Raw genomic sequence first — 25103 nt, 5'->3', positions numbered from 1 at the left:
GCCCACCCCTGCACTAGACTCTGCAGCTCATGCAGTCATAGGCTGTTAACACTGCAGGACTAGCAAGAGGAAAAAGCAATTTAAAAAAATTATTTATGTATTTATTTATTTATTTTTAAAAGGTGGCCTCTCCACGTTCACGTTTGTGGACTACATTGCACCTCATCCTTAACATATTTAAAAGTAGACTGGAGAAATCAATAAGAAGCATACTTTCACAAACGATCTTGCATTGACAGTGGGAGAGACTAGATCTCTTTTCCATATTTAATTTCTGTGATTCTGTTTTAATTTAATTTAATTTAATAATCTCAATTTCTAAAGCTAAGATCCTTGTATACTTATACTGCTCTTCTCTTTTCTTCTACTTCGTTCCCTGCTTCCACTGTAGTCAAAGCTGCCAATTTCCCCACTCCTCCCCACTCAGTGCTGTCCTGAAGCCTGATCAGCTGCTTTTTAGTATAAATTTAATTTTTAACAATTCAAGTAAATGAAGGCAACTAGCCCTTTTCTCGGCCATCTTTCAGGAACTGTAGTATCTTTTGGAATTCAGTCTTTGATCCAGGCATCAGTCCCCTGTGCATAGGGTTCAGATGTCCTCCTATAAGCACTAGAGACCAAGCAAGGGTGGAAAAAACTCTTGAGCCAAATGAACTATTTGTGATGAGATGCCCTGTTAAGAAGGCATAATAGCACCACTCCAAACAGTACTACATTAATGCAACCTAAGGAACTTTTAGTGCTTGCCAGCAGGATCCACAATGGGCCTAAAAGTTAGTGTGCAGCATACTTACACAAAGAAGTATTGTTGATACACAGTCCTGGAGAAACCACACATGGGAAGGAAAAAGTTAATTGTTTTTATAACTGGGTATTCCAGAGGTCTTTGGTGTTGCCTATATGGTAAAGGCCATTTTTTCCAGTCTCATTCATTTGTGCTCCGCTGCTGGAAAAAGGTGGAAAAATTGTATAGTAAAACAGGTTTCTAAGTAATTAGCACATTTAGAAGTTGACTTGTTCAGTTTTCCTTTCTGCATAGGTCTCAGATTCTTAGGATCCTAAAATAATATTTTCCTAGATCCTGATAGGTTTTCTAATAATTATTCCTTTACATTTTTACCTGCAAAAATCATTAGCTTTGAGCTTAACTCAGTGACATGTTTGTTCAGAATGCAAAGTCAAAAATCAGGTTAAAAAAATCAATGTCATTAAAAATTATTATTCTACTATTATAATTAAAATGGAAATTTTCTGTTAGGCCCCAAGTCAACAAAGTACTCAAGTACATACCTAACATTAAGCATGCGAGATGCGTGCTGAAGTATCTTGAAGAATTTGGGCTTTAGTCCTAAACCCATATACCGAATTAATACCCCCATCTCTTTGTTTTATTCACCTGTTGTCTATAGTCTGACACTAAGATTGTGAATTCTTTGAGGCAGGGACTGTCTGTTTGTTATATAGGTGTATAGTGCCTAACACAATTACAATCTGGCCTCAAGGTATTATTTCAATAAAATAATAATGTCAATTGTAATTTGTTACATTATATATGGAAATAAGGTAAAACTGCAGAGTGCACTTACTGTTTTTATATTGGTTTATTAATGTAGGGATGTGAAATTAAAACAGATTATGGACCTTTACTGCACACGCTGGCTGAGTTTGGATGGCTTCTTACATGTGTACTGCCTACACCGATCATCCGACATGACAGGTAACCAGAAAGTAGCTTAAAGCATAAAATATGCAATTCTGGAATATATTAGAAATAGAAATCTCGGAGTGTATATCTGTATATATAACTGATCTATATGCAATAAGGAAGAATATATAAAAATGTTAATGAGACTCAGAATGTAAGTAGCTTTATTTAGATAAGATTTTGTGGATTTTAAAAAAGTGCCTTGTGATTTAGGGCCATTGACTTCAAAGGGGTTTGGATTAGGCCCCGAGGCCTCAACTTGGCAAAAAATTTAAGGGTGTGCTTAATTCTAAGCATGAGAATAATCCCATTCCTATTTAGGAAAGCATTTAAGATTTTACTTATTCCATTTGACTTTAATGAATAAGGATGGGATAACTTGTATGGTTAAAGTTAAGCACAACAGTGTTTTGCTGAGTCAGGGCCTGAGAGAATAGAAACATGTTTCAACCACTTAAGAAACAACACTACCATAAAACCAGGTACATACTCTTTATAGCAAATTAAGGCGTGTGCTAATCCAGGAAAATTGAGCCTGTTCATCTCCTTTGATGAGTGTGCCATGTTTCATCATTATTTTCATAGCAAACTAGTGGTGTATTTTTTTTTTGTCACTTCAGGTAATTCCTTCTCACTCACTGTCTCTCTCACACACACACTTTATAATGCAGGGGTTCTCAAACTGAGGGTCAGGACCCCTCAGAGGGTCGCGAGGTTATTACATGGGGGGTCGCGAGCAGTCAGCCTCCAACCCAAATCCCGTTTTGCCTCCAGCATTTATAATGTTCTTAAATACATAAAAAGTGTTTTTAATTTATAAGGGGGCTGGGGCACTCAGAAGCATGCTATGTGAAAGTGCAAAAGTTTGAGAACCACTGTTCTAATGCATAGGTTTTTAAATCTATAAAGGCATGGCAGCAGCAGTTCATGGATTATTGTCTCAGATCTGGGAAAGGGAGTGATATGCAGAGTCTGGCGAGCCTGCCCTCTCCTCTAACTCCCCATCTCGAGGGTTAGGTCACATAGGACACAGGAAATATTTCCTTAAAAACAGTTTTCTTTGCTGTATAAAACATAACCATTTTTTGTTCAATTCAGCTGCAGCATGTTGTAGAGGTGTCTGGTGAAGTGCCTTTGGAAGAAACTCACTTACATTTATATAGTGCTTATCAGATTCATTTTAAGTCCCTGTATAAAGGGACAGTGTGAATTGATAAAACTGTTATAAAGAAGAAAGTGTTGTCCCGTCAGTCTGAGTAGAATTTATATTGATAACTGCTATTTCCAGGTCTCAATATAGCTATCTTTTAAAAAAGAGGAAATTCCTGAAAAGCTAGTATTTGTGTGATAGACATTATGCCATCATCAGATTATCCTAAGAATCCAAATTAAAAGTCTGAATACAGAAGAGCATTCTATGAGGTCTGTACAGCTGTTCCTTTTCCCAGACTTTGAACTCTGACCTCAAAACCAAGATAGAATATTAACAGGTTTCAGAAACAGTATCTAATAGCCTACACTGCTAAGAACAGTCACAATTAGCATTTTTATCTCCATTAAATGGAGCACTTTGGGAGGTTATTTAGTAGAGCACTAGGAATTCTGGCAAATGATTTCTCCGTATCTTTAAACAAAGTTAACTTGTATAAAATAATTCTTAATGAAACTCTGTTTAAAAGCAAAGACTAGTTTACAGCAAAATCTGCTTTCCATTTTTAATTTCTTCTTTAAAAGTTTTCTATTTTCTCTCACTCTTGTCCCAATTTATCACACAGAATCTATTCTCTGCATTAATCATTAATGTTCATTGTTTGTTTTTCTTTGTAGAGATGTGATGGTCTCAAAGCTGACATTAATAAAACTGGCTAATCCTCCTTCCATTAATGTTAGCATAGAGACTCACATTTAAGGAAAACAGGGTTGGGTTCTAGCCAGATTTATCATGTGATGATTAGGCTTTCTTTTCTGTGTCATGTGGTTCTGATCTGAATCAGTGTGTTGTGATACACTGAAGTTGTAGATTCAACTTCTGGAACTTTTAATAATTTTCCTGTTTTTGCAATAGATATTCTACTTTACAAAATAAAAGCTCCTATAAAGGCATGACAGCAGCAGTTCATGGATTATTGTCTCAGATTTGGGAAAGGGAGTGATGAGCAGAGTCTGGCAAGACTGCCCTCTCCTCTAACTCCCCATCTCGAGGGTAAGGTCACATAGGACAAAGGAAATATTTCCTTAAAAACAGTTTTCTTTGCTGTTTAAAAACGTAGCAGAGAAGCTGGACATCAGGACCTAAAACCTACAGCACTGTATGTTTGTGTAATGACGTTTGAAAAGCAAGCAGTGACTTTGTAGTAATTAGTACAGTATTTGCCACAGAGGATCAGCATTGTTATGATTGTATTGTTGGAGTACAGTGGAGAATGTCTTGGAGAAATGGATACCTGACATGATTTTTTAAAATATTTGAGATACTGATGGATGCTATTATTCTGATAGCAATAGCTGAGGGGTCAACTGAACCTTGGTAGGGGCAAGAACAAAAATAGAGTTAAGACTTGTAATCATTCAGAATATGAAGTAAAGGGTATTAGCATTCTCTGGACTGCTTATTAAAGAAAAAGGTAATTTACAAATAAAACCTGAAATGTAAGAAAACATTTTTCACACTCAGAAGTTATTTGCCAGATCTTGAGAATAACCAAGTTCAGATGCTCAGGATAATATTATTAGTAATTTTAGGAATGAAATGTGTTGCCTCTCTTCTTCGTGGTGGATAAAGCTTTTGCGGGGAAATCTACCCAACAATGCCTAATGCTGCGATAGTTACTGATACAGATTTACTCTAAATTCACATAATTAACAGAGTCCTGGGGGTCCAGGATTAAATCTCTTCTGCATCATTTTTTGAAGAATTTTCCCTGTTGTAGTAGTGGACTCTCCAGTTGAAAGCAGAGAGACTGAATTCTCCAAACTAATCCACGATTGTTGGAAAGCCTGAATGTTGTTTAACTCAAACTGATGGCACAGCATTATTTTCAGGATCACAAACAAACTGAGTTTGGTATTAGAATTTACAACCCAGCTTCTTGCCTTCTTTTCCTAGGAAATGTCCCTAAACTTCATCTTAAACATTTGAAATATCCTGCATGATGGTATCACCCACATACTATTTGTCATGCTTGAATATAGTGTATCTTAGTATCAGAGCTGGTGGCAACCTTAACAAGCTCCATAATTTTTTAAAGGACTGATTTAATGATCATATGTGTATTAAGACGACAAATTTATTGCCCACACACCATAAACAGACAAACAAATTGCCAGTGGGATTAACAAAATAGTCTCTGTGCTGCTCTCCCATGACCACCCTGCCAAAAAGGACACTGGGGGGGAAAAAAAGGAAAAACATCTCCCCTACAGAGATTTCAGCAGCTTTACTTTGTAGTGACCTTTATTTCCCCTCACTGATTACTGCAGTCCCTGAAAATGGGCAGGACAGACAGTCTACAAGCACCGGAAGGCAAATATAGTGCAAAAAAACTGACATTGCTGTAATTAGTGTATTGTCACTAATTACTTAACCTAAGTTCTCATAATGCATTGGGGCCAGGAGAAAGAGGGAACTTGGGAATGAGAGGAAAACTTGAAATAGCTCATTTTATGTATTTTTCTCTTTCTAATTTAAATTCTGTGGCCATCCCACTGTCATTCAATTCTGTTGTGAATTAAGCCCATGGCTGTTTTGTTGTGTGCAGCATTTCAATAAGGCTGGACTTTAAAAATTGTTAGTTTGCCTGTTACCTACCCAGCATTCACCATCTCCCCTTTTCTTGATCAGAGTTTAAACATTTAAAAGCTTAATATTCTTTGTTTTTCCATTCCTGTATACAAGATGGGATGTACAAGTTCTAAATCAGGCAGAGGCCCTGCCCCATGCTAGGGAAACCATTCAACCTGAAAGAGAGGATTCCCACCTCGTATCCTTGAGGCAGGCATTTAAGCAGGAGGGAAGTGTGTGGGTGGAGGCCTTTTGGGGCATGCCTATACCCAAGTACAAGCCCACATGTCTCCCTGGGCTAGTCTGTGCCACAACATCCATACTGCTATTTTTTATTTATTTATTTTTAAGTACAGCTAGCATGTGTCTGTCTAGCTAGGCTGGGAATCACGCTCCCAACTGCAGTGCATACATACTCTCCAAAGGAAGGAGCTACTAACTCCCTACTACAGGGAGTAAGAGCCAGGAAGCTCTCAGACCAAATCCCAACCAAGATGCATGAAGACCCTGAGAAACAGACTGGTTGGTCACACCAGAGGTCTGTAGTATTTGACTCTCCTCTTAATTCAAGGAGGTCATGAAGCTAGGCAACTCCCAGATCAAGAGGCATTAGTAGCCTGGGGAAACTGACAGTTTCATCCCCTCCAGAGGGCTGTACTCCTCAACACAGAGTCTGTTAAGATTGTTTATTTTCCCCATCCAAGAAAAGTGTGCAAAGGCAAAACTATGAGTATGTGAAACAGTCACCGATATATAGCAGTGGCCATTTTAAATAAGGCTGTACATGCTGTTCTTCCACCTTACCACTTATCTTCCAGTAGTAGTCACCTGGGCATAGACAACTGGAACCTTTACTCTCCCCCCCCCGCAAAAAAAAAAGTGTAGGGATTTCATCATTAAATAAAGGAAATAGTGAGTTTGGAACAGAAGCTCATTTATCTCGCTTTATTAAAAGTGGACAAATTTACTTAAAGTCCAGAATCAGTCATTAAAGTGATATTCAACCTTTTTTTATTGGGGGGCAGGTGCTAAGGATAAAATACTGTGTCCCTCCCAGATATTTCAGCACATTTTCTTTATACACATAGAAGCCTCATTGCATGTTATCCAGAAGTGGATTTGTATACAGCAAAAATAATTATGTTACCGTTTGGTATCTGGTGATTCCAAAAATAGTAATATATTTTCTTCTTCCCCTATGTAAAAGTTTCCTATGAAGGTATTTCCCACATAGGAAATGGTCTGAGCCATTATTATTATTATTTTATTGTGGATTTAGAGCTTATAATAGCTGCTCAGTTGACACCTTTTATCCACAGAAGTAGCAGTGCAAACTTCTCACATTGGCCCTGTTACTGCCCAGTTCCTACCAAGAAACAGTTTTTAGTCACCAGCAAAATATGCCATTTCCAGTGTTTTCTATTCATTAAAGTATAAGCAGATACAGAGCCACAAAGAGAATCTGAGGACATTTGTTAGAGACCTGGATTGGGTCAAAATGGGCCTTTCCATGGTGGTACCAGCACTTATCTTGTGGCCTTATCAATTTCTGCAAAACGTAAGCTTTAATTGCTTTTAAAAATTAAGTTTCTAGCTCTTATAGTTGTGAAAACTTTCCTTCTGAACATGAACCAATACAGTACTGAGTCTGTAGACCAACAGAATGAAACAGCTTTAAAGGCCAAATACCAAGTCCACCCCATCACTCATTGGAAACGGAAGATCCTAAACAATGTGCCCTTGCCATGGTTCCACTGCAGAGTTTCAGCAAAGGGGGCAGAGACAGAACTGACCCCTCAGCATACAGGCAGCCCATTGTGGGTAGGGTTTATGTACAGTAGTGGGGCATTGTGGGGAAACTTGCATTCCTACAGATCATGCTGCAGCTGTTTTGTGATTTCATAGAGGCCACCAGACTAGGGCTGTCCATCTGGCACCTTTCATCAGTAATAAATTCATTTAGTGTGGGATTTTCAAAAGCACCTAAATGACTTAGGACCACTATTCTTTTGTATACCATATGATTCACCCTAGTATCTGAGCACTTTCCAGCATTGCACTAAGCAACGTGACTAATATCTGTCATGTGTCTGTTCTCTGATCCTCTCCCCAGGGGGAGAAGTTTCAGACTAGCAGCCGTGTTAGTCTGTATCCGTAAAAAGAAAAGTACTTGTGGCACCTTAGAGACTAACAAATTTATTAGAGCATAAGCTTTTGTGAGCTACAGCTCACTTCATCGGATGCATTGTGTGCAGTGGAGTGTGTTTGGTTTTAATTGTGTCTGTCTATAAGTTTGTTAGAGAAAGGAAGAGGAAAGAAAGAAAGTCCCATTGACTTTCACGAGCAACAGTAAAAAGATTGAAACGTGAATGTTAACACTATAGCAGTAAAGTGCTAAAGTAGAAACACTGACACTTGGAACTTCCAGTAAGATGGATTCATCATTTTGAATATCTTTAAACATTATAGTAGATAATTCCTAATATATAACAATTTCTGAAGTGGAATTTACTCATCCAACTCTCTTTGCTTCTGCATTTATATTTAACTGCATGCATACAAATAAAAGTCAATATGTTTTTTACATTTCAGGAACATGTGAGGGGAACAAAGATACACTGTAACCGGTGTCTCATACTTTCAGCATCCCTTGACAATCATGAGCCATAGGATTCGTTAAAGTCAGCTTATCTTGGCAGGCTGATAACAGGGCAGTATTGTACTAGTTAGACAATCTGGGCAGCATGTGAACAAATAGAAAATAATTTCAAATGTTACATAGTGCAGGCAATCCTAGAAACTATTGGGCTGTCCCAGCTAAATCAAAGGTCACATCAAAGAAACTCTGCTGCGCCACAGAGAGATCCTAAGTGTCAACCACAAAAGATGTCTCAGCTTTGTAGTGAATTCACAGACATCTTTTAAGATCACGTTAAATTGCCCTGAAAATCACCGGGGTGTTAAAATAAATACACACATAACGTTTAGTGTGGGTGAAATTGTACTCTCCCATGAAAAGCCCGAGTAAATGCAAAAGAAAAGATAAAATTCTTCACCTCACAACCCACAGTCAGGGTATAGGTAATCCAGGCTCAGTTGGATTTCAGCGACTACTTTGATCATAGATTCCCACTGTACTTAATCACAAACTCTCCTCTCTCCCTAGCATGCTACCATGTAAGTGAATCACTGAAGAGCTGAGTTCCAGAGTACACAGGTGGCTGTGGAGTTCAGCTACATTTTGAGATTTGTGCACCCCTTGATGATTAGGATCATTTCTCTTTTAAAGAATAAAGAGAAGGCAGAAACACAGTGAGAAGGGATGAATTTCCTCTTTTGAGTCCAATTTTTTTAAATGATAGGAAAGGCTCAGTTCTTCCATTGGTGTGAACGCAAAGCATCTTCATTGAAGTCAGTGGAGGTACTCCACCGTAACTGAAATTTACACCGGTGTACCTGAGAACACAATTATTTGGTCCAGTGTATAATAATCAGAGTATGGAATAACAGAAAATACATAGCATTTATTTCTTTTACAAGTATCTGAGCTAATTAATTTCTTCATGTAGTGAAACAACAGCCTGGAGTATATACAATATGTGGGCAAAGAAAGAATGTAGAATAAGTATAACTGTCTGACTTCTTTCAATCAGAGGAGTCCTGAATAATATAAAAATAGTATAATGGCATGTCCTAGCTCATCATGAAGAAAGATACTGTTGGAATTAAATCTCAGATGGATGTTTTAAATAAATTCAAGTTCAAACGTTTATCTGAACAGTGCTTTGAAAATGGCAATGTAGCATTTTTGTTAACATCTCCTCCTGAAAGCATAAAATAGCTCCTCTATCAAAGCAATTTTAAATGAACTCTATCCTGAATGAGAAATATCCTTCTTTTCCCCTTACCGCTGGAAGTTACTGTCATGCTAAAAGGTGATTAGAGTCAATCCCATTATCCGCTGCCATCTTTAAAAATACTGAGTTATGTATAAATTAATTGCATCGATAACTATTGATATTCTAGGTTGGGCACTCACCATGTATCTTAGAAAATGCTGGTGATTCTTCTCATACTTTTTGTTGCTGTTGTTGTTCCACATAAGAACTTGATAGTACACAGTAGCAAATACATTAGGGCTTGTCTATGTGGTGCAGTAGGGCACATCAGAGGGGTGTGAATTCTAATGCACACCAACGTGTGGCTCACTAACTGACCTGTGTAGACCCTGCTGGCACACACTAAAAATTCCCTAGTGCGTGTTAATATAGACCCATTTCAAACAGTACTACATTAATGCACACTAGGGAACTTTTAGTGAACACCAGCAGGGTCTACACGGGCCACTTAGTGCACAACACATGGGAGCACATTAGAATTGTGCACTGATGTGCACCACCACACTATGTGGACAAGCCCATAGAGACCTTCATGCATAATAAAAATTGTTGCTCAGTCAACATCAGTCACAAAGCAGCCCCTGCCTACTAATCCAGTGAGCACTCCTGAAAATCATTTCAGAAGGATTCAAGTTCCCCAGCTATCTTTGGGAAGGTTAAAGTGCCATGATGATAGTTGGTTTGGGAATGTCACAGGGGAGAAAAAAGAATAAATAACAAAGTCTTAATATTCAAAGTTAATCATTCTCAGAGGTGAAAACTTATTAGAGGTGTTCACAATCACATACGTACAAAATGCATTTACATAGATGTGTGTGTTGCATACAAAAACAAACTATATGAATGTTCAGGTTGCAAAGCTAAGTACTAAAAAATTAGGAAATGCCAGATTTAAGATTGTCTATGAGTATACAGGCTTCTACCACATGAGCTAACTGAAACTGGCAGCAATAGTAGGCTATTATCCTCTATGTGACTCAGCCACTAGAGGGTGATGAGAGACAGATTTAGCCAGTGTGTTTAACAGCTATTTGACAACAGAGGAATATGGAGACTCAAGAATCCTGGATTCAATTCCAGGTTTTGGAGGGAGTGTGGTTTAGTGACCTATAGACCCTTCGCCTCTGTACCCACTATTCTCTTTCTCCGATCACCTCTGCATCGATCCATCCCTACCCCCAACTTGCTCCTCACCTCTCTGTATTCCTTCAGATCAGGTAGCTTCCTCTTCACTGCCTAGGCACTAGCAGCAGGAGCATGGAGAGAGAGAGAATCTTTCTACTGTCAGTTCTGGTGCCACAACAGCCCCCAGCGGCCGGGAACAGTGATTAATTGAAGGAAAAGTCCTCCTCCCCACTGTCCAAGCCTGGGGATAGAGCATGCTCAGTTGTTCTGTGGAGAAGGAGCATGCTCATTATAGTCAATACATAGGAGCTGTGAGAGTATGGGGAATGCTAAGTGCAGACAAAATTTTTGGAGAATGATATTGACAAACTCTAACAAATCTCTATTCAGCATGTGTGAGCTGCACTTTTCAGAAGTTTATATCTTAGATTTTCATGGGGCAATAAAAGGAACATTCCTGCCACAAGGACACCCCATTTTTCCACCACCGTCAGCTAAATTTCAGGTCCCTGCTCTAACTTATGGCATCATTACAGCTTCTCAGTAAAGGAGTTTGTAAGAATTTTTTAACATGGGCAAGACAACATTTTCCCTAATCTCTGCCTCAGAAATGACTGCATTATTTCATCTAAAACTTTCCAAAAAACTTCAGGACAACACAAGCACTGGAATGGAAATTTTCAGCCCAAATGGTTAAAGTCTGGCAAAATTAAAAGCAACTGAAAACAGGGCCTATACAAGAAAGTGTTAGACAACCTTAATTATAGGCGATACTACCAACGCCTTCTATAGCATATGTTGTGTGTGCGTCATAAAATGTAGTTATCCTGAAAGTCTAGATAAATCAAAAGCAAGTGACAAATAAATGTTATTCCCTCTAAAACACTCAAATTATCTGCTTTAATTTGCAGTGAAGGAAATCTGGCCACAAAGCAAGTTGTTTTCCTTCAGAGACCTGTTATGTGGAATTCAAACCCCCAGACCCCAGAGGTGAGTAAAGATTATGTTCTTACTGAGTCAGTGTAAGGAGATAGTTGAATATGGACAGCTTTTGGTGGCTAAAGTCAGAGAGAGGAGGAAGAAGGGGAGGTGAGTTAATACCTTTTTTATTGGACCAACTCTGTTGGTGAGAGAGACAAGCTTTTGAGTTTACACAGAGCTCTTCAGGTCTGGGAGGAGGTCTGAGTTATGCTAGTCTAGGCAAGAGATAATCAGGGCATGGACCAGGAACAGAGAGGGAGTGGGAGATTAGTACAGGATGTGGTGACAGCTTGGATGTGAGGAGAGAAGGACAGGGAGGGTTCAAATATGACTCCAAGGTGGTGAGCCTGAGATTCTGGGAGGCTAATGGAGTTGTCAACACAGATGGACAAAGGGAAGTTGTCTTATTATATCACACAAAACTATTACAATAATGTTTTTTCTGTGAAGTTGCTAATTTGGGGCTGGATACAGATGAACATTTCTGCAGCGTCTTACAAGGCTGAGAATGCTAGCTCAAAGTAGAGGCAAATCTAGCTAGGGGGAAAGTGTGACCTGCACATGAAAGCCAGAAAGAAAATAAAAGGGAAGGTCCATGGTAGAGATTTGCAAAGCTATTTGGCCAAGGAGAGCTCGCCAGTGCAGGATTTGTCCTGCCTTCCCTGCTGGGGCTGTGTGGATGGCAGAATTTACTGCACTCCATATCTGCAACTGCTCCTGCAACTCTGGCCCTTGACAGCATGTGATTATTACCACCAGCTGTTTAATGCTCAGTGTGCCTTTTATAGTGCTGCTACAAGGAGGGAGTTTCCCAAATGGAACAGGGAGCAGCTGAACTTCAGCTGCTGCAGGGGCTACTTTGGGGCCTTTTATTGTTAACACATTTTTTTCATGTGGTAACATATGTCCTGTCACACAGCTCACCTAAAGATTATGCTGTCACTTGCATATTCTTCTCAATGAGTTTTGAGATCAGAATGAAGTTTTCTTTTTGATGTGGAATACCAGCAGAATTTGTATGGTTGCAGTGCACTGAAAGGCTTTCCAAAGTTCTTGATGGAACAAGCTACAGGATATCCAACCAGAGAAGTGATTAACTCTGGAAACAATATTTCAGTCTAAATAATAACTTTTAGGCTATATACAAGATATTGTTTTCATCCATGTACTTCTTCACTTATTAACTAACTGCATTGCTACAGAAAAATTGAAATAAAATGCAAACCAGTCAAGAAGGGGAAGAACTAAACTAAACTAAAAAACCACAATGCAACCTATTATTGAGACAACTGCTAATATCCTCCAGAAACCTGCATCTAACTTTCTATAGTTAAGGCACATTCTATCACTCTTTATTCCCTGATTTCAAATCCTAGTTTGCTTCTGTATGAAACTAAAAATCATTACCTAAAACTGTTGATGCAAAAGCACCCTGCCTCTTGTCCCTCCTTTTCCACTTAAATAAATATGTACAGCTCAAATTGTTATCTCCAATCATGTCACATTCTCTTCATCCACATACTTGCATTTTTTTAATCCTTTCACTGCTTTCTTGTCTCTTTACTCAAAGTATGAACTCCTTGCCTTCAAGACTCTGTATGCTGTCGCCCTTGCCTACATCTCAATAAGCTTCAACCTATTCCTCCTCTTAGTTTTTGCCAGCACCTCAGGTTTTAATGCACCCTTTGTCTTTTGTCTCCAGCTTGTTGCTTTGCAACTTTTTTCACACTGCCCCTTTGTCTGGAACAGTTTCCTTCCTCCAGTACGGAAAACATCCTCAGTTATACTCTTCAAATCCTGTTATTTATTCTTCTCATGCCTGACATTAAACTCTTAATAATTTATCTCATTAAATTTTTTAAAAGACCATCTTGTTCGTTCCAAATCAGTGTTAGTTGTTAACAAACCAAACTATGTGACTTTTCTGAACTTTTCCTTTCCCTGTGGTTTTTTTTTTCTGTATTATGTATAATTTGGATTGTAAATAATCTCTCAAGGACCTTGTCTTCCTGTATATCTGTAATGCACCACACACAGTACTGTTAATTATTAATTATTATTATCTTCACCATGACCTATAAAGCAACATAGCTGCTCATGGTCAATTATAGAACAATTAAGATAGGTTCCCACTGTGAGAGGTTTACAAGCCAAGTAAACTATAGTTTGTTAAAAATAATCCATCTGAGTGACTGATCAATCTTGTAAAAGTGCTTGAAGTTCAAGACAGGAGACATTTGTACCCACCCGTTTAAATTCTCTGCATCACCTAATCTTGTGACGATCAGCAGTTAGATGACCTTTACATCCTTTGAGTTAAAGAACCATAAGGAGAGGGTGTGCTGTAGCCATTCTTTTATTTCATTGTAATCTGAATGCCTTGGCTTAAATATTAATGTACAGGAAGTCTATAAATAAGGAATAGTTGATGTGTATCTACCTACTCTCATATGGGACCAGTGTATTTAAAACATAAAAGAACTCAGTATCTAAATACACATGCTCCTTCTAGCACTGATGAATGTTTTGTTTCTCTAGCAGGAAATCTCAATGCACTGAGGTCATTTCAGTGTGGAATGAGTAAGTGGTTCAATCTGGAGCTGAATAGCATTTTTTAAACTTTTCCTGTTTTTTCCATTTATAACCTGATTTTTGTCTAAATCTTCAACTTGACTAAAGAGACAAAATGTCATAAAGGATAAATCATTTCAACAAAATGACCATGGATTAGCAACCAAACAATTCTTAACTCTATATACCTCCATTTAAGGGATGAAATCCATATGTTTACTAATTCTGCCTGACTAATGTAATCTGTCTCTCAAGCTGTGTATTATGCAGATAGATTTCAGGTATAAACTCAGTTATTGAGATCTGAAGCATTCTCCATTTTTAATCTCTGCCCTAGAAACCCTTCATGAATAAATTCTCATTAAGATGATCCTTGCATGGGCTAGTTATAATCTGATATACGTGAGGTATTAAACACTGGCAAATTAATGTTTCTTTTTGCTTAGAGAGACCTAGGTGACCTCCATGGTGCTAAGGATTACACTTTGACTTATATTTTATTCCTATGTCTTTTTTCTGATGGCTGTTGTGAAGTTTGCATTATGTTGAAGCTGTAGTTTTTCAAGAAACCTCTTTGAAGTTTTAGGCTTCATGAAAACAAGAGAATTGTTTGTTGTTTAAAAATAAAATTCTGATGGAAACAGTTTTTTTGTTTGGGTCTAAACATCCCCCTAAAGCATTTGCAGCTCAACATTGCAGCACAATATAGCCCTTGACAGTCAGAAAGTGAAACTGACTAGGTTACTTCAGTGTCTAAACTGGCTGAATGACACAAAGTAAATAAACAGCCTTAGTATTGCCTATTCCATCATTTAAATATAATGAGTCAAGCTCCAGAAACCATGAGATTGGCTTAAAAATCATGAAATTTTAAAATCAGTAATTTTGAGGTTCTTTTTATTTGCTTTCTCATATTGGAGTCTTTAGGGTTCACAAGTTTTAAGCTTTTCTCTGCAACTATAAGGGCTAGAAATGCACTTTATTTTTGTTTTCTAAGAAAGTTGAGATTACCAGGTAATAACATGATTCTAGCAGCAGGGGCTTTAAGAAAAACACCAAATATCACAGCATTCATAGTAAAAGTCATGAGAGTTGGCAACACTGTAAATATCAGCCCCTATCCTCCCTTCTACTGCAAAGGGTGTGGAAGCCCGACCCCAGATAGCAGCTGGTATATGCAGCTTACTTTTCTCAGCAGCAAGCATCTGCACGGTTTTGGGGAAAATGCCCCAAACTTGTCCTGTGGCTCCACAGGCCCCCTCTCCCTTCCCCTCTCCCCCACTCTGAAGAAAGCATAAATTAGGAACTATCCATTTCCTCTCTCCCCCACTTCAGGCTTTATGATGGATGGCAGAGTTTTGTCTGGCCCATGATTTCCTTACTTTACCTGAAGAGGTGTAATATTTCAATGGCCTCTTGGATTACAGGGTCATATTATTTTAATGTTTTTTGTCTAATCAGAGTTATAACATTTGTTTCCCTCAGCAAATGGTTCAGAGGGTGGTGCAGCTAAGTCAGAAAAGCAACCTTGAATGATAAAGCTCTGACACTGACCCATACACAAAGTTTTATTTTACTTTCTTCCTTCCTTTCGTGCAGGCCTCGCCACCGCCTCACTGAGGCAGCCAAACAAAACCTATTTCCCTTCTCTTTCTCCAGGGGCCACTACTTCCCTTTCATCTTAATTCACAGTCTGTCATGTATCAACCACCTCCACATCCCTTTCCTTTAGCCAAAAGGGACATTTTTTAATAGTTTCAGAAGGGGTGCAGGAAAAAGGGGTGCAGTTCAAACTGTATAGGAGAGAATTAATTCTGTCTAATGGTTTGAGAATGGCACAAGGGGTCAGGAACTCCTGTGTTCTCATCTTGGCTCTGACACTGACTTTGTGTGACCTTGGCCAACTCATTTAACCTATCCGTGCCTCAGTTTTCTCAACTACAAAATAGAAATAATTATGCCTATTCACAGGGGTGAAATGAGAAATAGTTGGTTAATGTTTGTAAATGGCTCTGAATCTGTAAAGTGCTATATAAGTGATAAATAATATAACAGCTACTTTCTGTTAACATGGGTCCTGCGTGCTCGCTCTAACCTTGGTCCTGTACAGTGTCTTTGCTTGTCTTTTGATCTGAGGCAATTACTTTCTTCTTTCTCAAACTGAATAAATTATTTCTTAAGTTTTATTCTTTATATTTATTTCTCATTTCTATATTCCAAAGGAGTTTGTAATGTAGGGCAGCTATATTCTGGCACAAGCCAAAAAATTCCTGTGGTGTCACATAAATCTCCTCTGTAACTACTCCTTAAATTAAATTCATACCTTTTTGGTGTGGAACTTTTTTAATCCTTTTAGCTGTTCATTCCGAAATCCAGGTTCTAACTCAGTTTTTTGCCTGTTCTATTTAACTCAGTGCTCAAACATCTCTTGTGTTTCAGAAGAAATCCACAAGGCAGCTCAGAAGTGACGAGAAAGGCAAAGTCTCTAGCAGAAGTATTGGATTAGACACAGCTACATCTCACCCTGCAGAAAGTGGGCATCCATCTGATGAGTTTCATCTGTCTCCTTTTAAACCATGTTGGATCAAGGAGGGATCTGCCCCATATGAAAGCTTCTCAGGATTCAATAGCAGTGATAGTGTGTTAAGGGAACTGGATGATGGACAGTTCGAGCAGGAAGATGGAGCCACTCAGGTCACATGTATGTGACCAAGTGAGTAACTTGTATTGGAGGGAACTGTAAATAATTAAACAAATGTAAAGACTGAATTTACAACATTACTTTATATGCATTTGTATAATCCTTTGGTTTTCCCAGACTCATGTTTATATATCTTTTGCTTCTTTCTAGAGTTATACGGTTATCAAATAATACTACTACTGTAAAATACCGTGGGTTTATGTCTGTTCTTAATGGAACATTGCATTTCTAGAACTCTGCTAACTTCACTGGTGATATTCTCAATGATGCTTATAAACAACAGGGAAGAAAACTTCGCAGATCAGTTATGGCTTGTGGTCTAAGAGACGGTGGAGTGGGAAAACAATGCTTTCCACAAGTAGAGGGAAATGGTATTTTTCTAAAAGAGTATCACAAATGTTAGAGGATTTTAAAAAGTTAACTATAAAATACTTGACTGTCCTTTTAAGTTTTAATGGCAATTTTCAGTTTATTTGCCTTGCCTAAATCCAGAACCTGTTAAACCTAGAAATTTCAGTGCTGCACTTTCAGTCTCAATGAGAGTACTATAGCAGGATGTACCTAACACACAAAGCCACATTCCAGCTTGCATATGTGCACACCGTTAAAACCAAGGGCAATGGGAGTGTGTGGGGTGGATGTTTTCTGCCCTTATTCAGTTCTATCTAAAATAAAGGAGCTGTCAGGGACAATCCAAAGCTAAGACAAAGGACTCCCAGGGCATAGTCAGCACAACTAAGTATTACCTTGCCAGTTAATAGAAACAGATCATTTGGAAGGCTATGCAGAGAGTGCTACCAGTAAGATTATGGGTGCACAGTAATGCTGCGTGCATGTAGCTCTGTTTTGGGGGCAGTCATGTGGAGAGGCAAAATTTGACCCCTTGGCTCATATATGAAAATATAAAAGTTATGTCTCAACTGAATACCTATATCAGTGTGTGTAAAATGTATTCACCTGTTCATAAAGTTCCTGGCTGGAAGAGTCTTGCTTGCAGAGGTAATTATGAAAACTATTATAGATCAGCATCCTCAAGGAGAGTAGCTCAAGAGGCTTGAGTACTAAAAGACCCTAACATTGATGTAGGTGTGTTGGAAGAGGTGTTAATAATGATTTTCTGCAGCTGTATTGCAATAATACTTGATTCAGTCACTGCCTAATTTGATCAGCCATTTAGTTTATTAAAAACCTCTGGAACCAAGTCATTAGTATAAAGATAAATTAACATCCTTTCATCCTTTATTCTGATCAATGTTGGGCTCTTTAGGCTGATATTGTAATTCAGTCACTGCCTATAGAAAGTTGCCATTTAATTAGAATCATAGAATATCAGGGTTGGAAGGGACCTCAGGAGGTCATCTAGTCCAACCCCCTGCTCAAAGCAGGACCAAATCCCCATTTTTTGCCCCAGATCCCTAATAGAGAATGCAAAAATTTTAAATGAGAAAAGTATTGAGAATGGGGGAAGCTAAAGAAAAATGTCTGTGCTGATGATAAAGGTGATTGATTGCAACTAAAACTTGCACTATTCAAACACTGTTATGGACATTATAAGCACAAGCTGTGACATGCACCTTCACAAGGCATTTGTTTAACTGAAATTAGTGATTGATCCTATTAAACTGATGGAAACAGATTTGGCCAAAATAAGAATGGCACAGTACTAAGGAAATGTAATTAAATGACAATCAGGGTCTTTTTACTAAAGCTGGATGGAAGGAAGGCCTCACTTAACTGACCCTTCTCTTTCTTTAACCACTTTGTGCACACGATGTATTAGGTAAAATCCCCCTCTTGTATGATCCCATATACCTCCCCTTTGAAGTGCCTTTATTCCAGTAAATATTTGTACTTCAAAGAAGGCCACTGTGTTCTATTGCCATAATGGAGATCAGCAACGGAGAGAACAGCATTAACAGACTGCAAAGGGACTTTTGGCCTAGACTGGTAGGATAGCGGAATTCACAGTGTACAGACAGAATGATACTGGGATCCTCAGGGGCCAGCAGGGTGGGGAGAACATGTTTGTTATTACTGTGTAATGAGCAACACTGAATCAGGGAAAGGTTTAGTGCTATTTCAGTTCAAATCAATTCCGTGAGGTGTTTTGTTTGTTTGTTTCCAGAAAATCCAAGATATAGCACACATCAGATAATAAAGTTATTGTCATGGGAGCTGGTAACAACCCCTCCATTTAAGCTGCCTAACACTTTTTCTATTATAGAAGATTCTTGCCGGTTTGTTCGGGTGTTCTGAGAAACTGTAACACCTCTAGGTATTTAAATTTGGCAGAGCCAAATGCTTGGATTAGAGATGTGCCTTTTACTTGTCCCATGAAATTCCATTATAAATGGAGTTATAAATGGTTTAAAATTGCCATTTCCCTTCTCGCTCTTTAATTCCTCAGGAAAACGCTGGCAGCGTGTCAAAATAATAACTGAATTTGAAAGTTTTAAGAGCCAAGTCCATCCCACAGCAGCGCACACAACTGGGTACACTGGGAACTGCCAGAGTAGCTATAGCAGTGGGGTTTGGGGGAAGAGCTTAGATGGGGCTTCCCCCATGCCCTCAGCCAAACAGACCCAGCATCTCATCCCATTTCTGGGGAGCTTGCTACACCTCCCAAGGTGGAGGGGACAGAGAAATCTAAGCCCTGGCCTACACTGGGGGGGGGGAGGGCGGGGATCGATCTAAGTTACGCAACTTCAGCTATGTGAATAATGGAGCTGAAGTCGACATACTTAGATTGACTTACCGTGGTGTCTTCACCACGGTGAGTCAACTGCTGCTGCGCCCCCGTTGACTCTGCCTGCGCCTCTCTCCGCGGTGGAGTACAGGAATCAACGGGAGAGCACTTGGGAATCAATTTATCGTGTCTAGACTAGACTAGATATGATAAATTGATCCCCGCTGGATCGATCACTGCCCGCCAATCCGGCGAGTAGTGAAAACATACCATAAGTCAGGCTCCTCAACCATCTCCAGGGATCCAGCACATAGTTCCACTCCTCCTCTAGGATAATAGCCTTGTTCTGCAGCCAGCTAATGTAGTTAGTCCTGTAGCTCAGGTGGTAGTTTGTTTTGCATTGGTGAAAGTTTGGGGTTCAAATTATCGTAATGATGCAGGAATGGGGGGTGTAAGTTCTTACAGTTGTACATAAAAATGTTTTTACTTTTTTCCTTTAAAAAAGCTACATTAAAAAATGGTTTGGGTTGCAAAGTCTAGCACTTGCAGGTTAGGAGATGCCAGTTTTAGGGCTGCCAGTGCAACCTTCATTTGGCTCCCTGGTGCGTGTTAATTATGGTGATTCTTTTTTTAACCCTGTTATGGTCTTGGCCTTCACAACATCTTCTGGCAAGGAGTTCCACAGGTTGACTGTGCGCTGTGTGAAGAAATACTTCCTTTTATTTGTTTTAAACCTGCTGCCTACTAATTTCATTTGGTGACCCCTAATTCTTGTGTTATGTTGTGTTATGGTAAAGTCTTTAATTGTATTATCACATGCTGTTTTTTCTGCAGGACCCCTGCTTCAATCAGTACACAAGGGGAAACTTAAAAGCTAGGAAATGCCAGATTTATGTTGAGTGTTTGACTTTGTAACCAGAAAAACAAATGACATTAAAAGATAGTTAATATACAATAAATACTTAGAGTATACCAGTCAAATCTGCAGAAGCAGCTAAATACACACAGGAAATAGGCAAATGTATCATTACAATATACCAAGAACTTGGTAACATGCAAACTTAAAGCTTTTTCCAAGTTATAAAAGCTCCAGTCCACCTACTTTTGGGGGAAAAGGGCTAACTTGTATTCCTGTGTGGGATAGTTTAATGGAAGTAAATCCTAGAGAACATAAAACTTAACTGCAACCTCAAGTAACATGTTATCATTGAAGAGTATTAAATTAAGTACAGTTAATCTTTCTGGGTAAAGTTACGTTCACCTCCAAAAAAGAACAAAAGCTAACATAACATACACTAGTTTAGAACTAATTTTTCTCTGAGATCAGCTGTTGGAATCTCAGATAAGCAATGCAAATAAAGAATTATCTTGCCCATGTGCATGAACTGGAGGATTTTTCCATACTCTGAACAGAGTTTATGCTAGATTCACACCACTTACATGTCGGGGAAAAGGGATCTTGGGTTTGTGCAGAGAGTGTGTTTTTTAGCACATCCCCACTTTTAGAAAAACAGGTTTTTGTTTGTTAATTAAGAGACAAGCGACACCTCTAAAGTCAGGACAAATAAAATCTGATCACCTCTGTTTAATTCCCTCCTCCTTCCTGCAAGCTTTAACCGTAGCTCAGTCTTTGTCCCTTAGATACTAGTGATAATCCAGCTTTAATATCTTACCAGCTTCTGTGAAGCCTTTCCCAACCCTATAAACCCCTTTGACACATAGTAAAGCTGTAGGCCATCACCCATAACCCTATTCTACAGCTGTGCTGACGCCCAGCACTTTTGTATTTCGCTCATCTAATAGACGATAGACGAGTTTCTTCTTCCCCCTGCAGGAGGCCCGGTATACAGACTGTTTAACTCAGGTGTGATTTTCCCAGAACTCTCATCTTGTATACTAGGGTTTTTTATTTTCTTTTGCCACATAACCAGTGAGTGTAAGGGCTTTCGTAATTCTTCACCGTCTGCCTATAAATTCCTGCCACAGGCTTGAGGTCACTTAAGAGAGATGGAACTTTCAAAGGATGACCCTACGAAACAACATCAGAAACTTAAATACAGTTAGTCACCAGGACTGGGGGTATTCATCTAAAGGAGATAAAATACAGAATAAAAGATCTAGAGTAGAGCACAGCCTGAAGGATAGAAATTGTTCCTTAAAACAAAGCAGTAACTTATCTGGTGTCCAGATTGAAGAAAAGCAGCTGAGATGGGGACGGGTAATGAGATACGAAGCCTTTCACCTCTCAGAATACTGCCCTGCAAAGTTCTGCACACCCTCAACTCCCACTACAGTCACATTAGGTCACTCAGCACCTTGCAGAATTGGGCCCCAAATTGCCAGTTCGGCAGCAACCCAAAGTTACTGCTGTTTGGTAGCCATTACAAAATGAGTTTATGGTCTTCGTTCAGCTGAGCTACTGAGCTGCTTTTTTCAAATCTATTTTTGACCAAATATAAAGTAGCACAGACAATTTGGGAGTAATTAAAACATTCTAAATAACTAGTGAAAAAAGGTAGCTAACAGGAATGCTTAGAAAATGATAGACCTATCAGCAGATTTTGATAACATGCCTCCTAGGGCAAAATGGAATTGACTAAAGAATTTATCAAACTGAATTCTTTTTGAAGCTGTAGGAGAAATAAGCCTGGAAAAAATATGGTACTTATATTCAGAAGAGGGAGGAAAGGAATGGTCCCAGTAATTACTTCTGGTAAGTCTATCTTTTATTCTTAGCAAGATGGTAGAAGAACTGTTAGCGAGAGAATGTACAAGTTGAGAAGATAATAAACTATGAGCAATCTGCACAGATTTATCAAGAAAAACTGCACCAAACTTGATTGCTATTTTTGATAAAATTACAAAATTAGGCCCTGATACAGCAATGAGTTTTATAGCTCATTGCAGGATTGGAGACTTAGTGGACAAAAATAATAAAGTAGCTGTTATATTTTTAACTTTTAGTAAAGCATACTGTCCCATGAAATTTTGGTTGGAATATGAATTCATGTGGGTTCTCCCTGAGCACTGGCACCAAAATTGAACAGTCTGAAAAACCATTAAAGATAAATTAATAATAAAGTCAAAGGATAGCACTGGGGGAAAGTGCATAGTGGGGTTCTGCTGAGATTTGTGTTGGGTCCAGTAAGAATATATTAATGTCTGACCCCCGTGAGGTGGTGCTGAGTGTCCTTAACCCCCATTGACTTCATGGGGCAGTGAGAACACTCAGTACTTCCCAAGATTGAGCCCCTAATAACTGAGAAGAGGGGAATGAACAACATGTTAGTTTTTGGGATCACTTGCCAGGATAGAGAAATAATATGAGACCTAGAAAGATTTGAAATATGGATGGAGATTCAACCTAGACAAAGGCCAGCTAGTATATTTGAGGGAAAATAACAACAAGTAAAGACATTGTTGGGAAAGCTGGCATGTTGAAAGGGATGTGGAGAAATAGTGAACAGCAAATTAGCTATAAACTGGCACTGCGGTATGACAAAACAACATGTAATTATGGGGTGCATATATAAAGGGAATATTGCTGAGCAGGCAGTGATACAGAGACCACACTTAGAATAAATCATCCAGTTCTGGGTACTTTAATACCAGAGAGAGAGGAACTGGAGGAAAGTCATAGATTAATCATGAATAGTCTCCTATGGATCCTTGCACCAGCCAGAGTGGCCACAGCTGATGGCATCACATCAGGTAGAGAAGATCCCAAATCTGGCACAATCCTGCAAATCCACAAATCTCTGGGGAGGCCCCACAGGTGGCACTACTTAGGGTCAGGGCATGCCCCCCTCCATGCATCAGTGAAGGGTTTGAGAACATGGTGTGCTGGGATTTTTTTGTCCATCCTGGCACCCTGGCCACTTCTGAATATAATGAGCAATTGAAGGAAGACCAGATCTTTGTGAAATTACAGTGTTTTGCACAAAGTCAAACCACTTTATACTCATGATTTGGCACTGAGAGCACATACAGAATGCCTCTCGCCACTCCAAGTCTGCCTATAAGAGGGTCCCGTATAGCAATATAAGTAATGCACAGGTTTTATAGATCCTTAACTTTGTCTCAGCTAAAGACTTCAGGCAGGAGGTGTCAAGACCTATTAGTAAACGACTGTCCAGTTTGCTGCAACCGTTTGAACTTTACATGCAGCTTAGGTAGGTGAGCTCTCCACAGTACTTGACCCCAGTTGCACTGGGGGTTCTGCTCTGAAGAACTGGGCCTTGGTTTTCTGCTGTGATGTTCTCCCCTATGGTGCAGGGCAGGACAAATTGTGACTTCACCACAACCAAGGAAACAGTTAGTAAATGCTTAGTCTAGGTCAGTAAACACTTCTTGACCAACCTTGATTCCGACATGTGGAGCAGCAAGTCCTAATATCCGGTCAATGGAATATTGCCAGGGTGAGAACGCACTGAGGTTGTGTAGAAATATGACAAAGACCGAAAACCAATGTGCACTCTTACACCAGTACCAGTGTGAAGATCATGCACTAGATTTAGCCAAATATCTGGAACACCAACTCCTTTCAGCGCAAACCAAAGTGCTGAACTGTCGACCGAATCAAAAGCCACTCAGCACTCACTGCATCTTCCAGCTCCTCACAAGTCAGACATCCACCAACAGTACAATGTCTAGCATTTTTCTGAGGATCCTGTTGAAGCTGTGAAATACACACAGGTCATCGAAGATCATGTGTGTAACCTTGGTACCCTCTCAGACAACATGGAGGTTACCTGGAGTGGTATATGTAACACTATATCATATGCTACCACTGGAACAATTGGCTTCAGATGGTCATGCAAGAAATCTTGGCTTTCTGAAGAGACCTTTGGTATATTAGTGAAAAAGGAAGAAGCATGCAAGCAGGGAGACATCCAAGACTAAATATCTGAAAGCATTCTCTGGGCTGTAGCAAAATGTGACTGTGAGATTTCCAACTCCCTGGCCAACAAAGCAGACAACGACCTAAAGAACAACAATCTGCATCCATCCTACAGAGCCACCATGCGCCTGGTTGGCAGCCATAAATAGCCTTCTAACATCCTCACTATGAAACCAGATGGCTCTCCTTGCTCATTGACGGACAAGGTCCTGGGCAGATGGAAGACACATTATAAAAGTGGGCTGAACCCCGAACCTGCTGATGACTGCGGAGAGCTATGTGACCTGGAAAATTGCACAGCTGTAGATCCAGGGATGAATTCTGATCCTCCATCACTCAGGGAAGTAGAGAAGGCCAATCAAAGGTTATAGAATGGACATGCTGCAGGACGTAATGGTATTCCACCTAAGCTGCTCAAAGATGCCTCGGAACCAGTATCGCATTGCCCTGCATCAAGTGTTCCTAAAAGTGTGGGCCTCAGGCAAAGTACCAGCATGGAAAGATGGCATCATAGTGTCCCTGTACTATGGCAAAGTATCTCGCACTGAGTGTGGCAACTACAGGCCGGTCTCATTGCTATCAGTCCCTGGAAAGGTCTTTGCTCACTGCTTGGTAGGATAATCAGGTTTTGCTGTTGAGTGGTCACCAGTGGGCACTCTCCTTACCATCCAGCTTCTGGCGGAGCTGCACCAAGAATTTAACCACCTGCTTCATGGGGTGTATATCAACATCAAAGCAGATTTTTATTTAGTTG

The 25103-nt window shown here is 39.4% G+C and overlaps 1 protein-coding gene across 2 annotated transcripts in view; it reads left to right on the top strand.

Annotated features, from left to right (window-relative positions):
• The window catches only part of RFTN2 (raftlin family member 2), a 51560-nt gene extending 32195 nt beyond the window's left edge, over positions 1-19365 (top strand). The window contains exons 7-9 of one of the 2 annotated variants that reach the window (XM_074967852.1): positions 1614-1717; positions 11422-11500; positions 16505-19365. In XM_074967852.1, the coding sequence (XP_074823953.1) occupies positions 1614-1717; positions 11422-11500; positions 16505-16771 (450 nt within the window). In that variant the 3' untranslated portion in view covers positions 16772-19365. Of the gene's footprint in view, positions 1-1613; positions 1718-11421; positions 11501-16501 lie in introns of both variants that reach the window. The other variant, XM_074967853.1, reaches the window with a different exon arrangement.
• Positions 19366-25103: the final 5738 nt, after the last annotated feature.

Source organism: Natator depressus, chromosome 11 (genome assembly GCF_965152275.1).
Source record: "Natator depressus isolate rNatDep1 chromosome 11, rNatDep2.hap1, whole genome shotgun sequence".
NCBI classification, from domain to species: Eukaryota; Metazoa; Chordata; order Testudines; family Cheloniidae; genus Natator; species Natator depressus.
The sequence above is the reverse complement of the archived record's forward strand: the minus strand, read 5'-3'. Positions and strand labels throughout refer to the sequence as shown.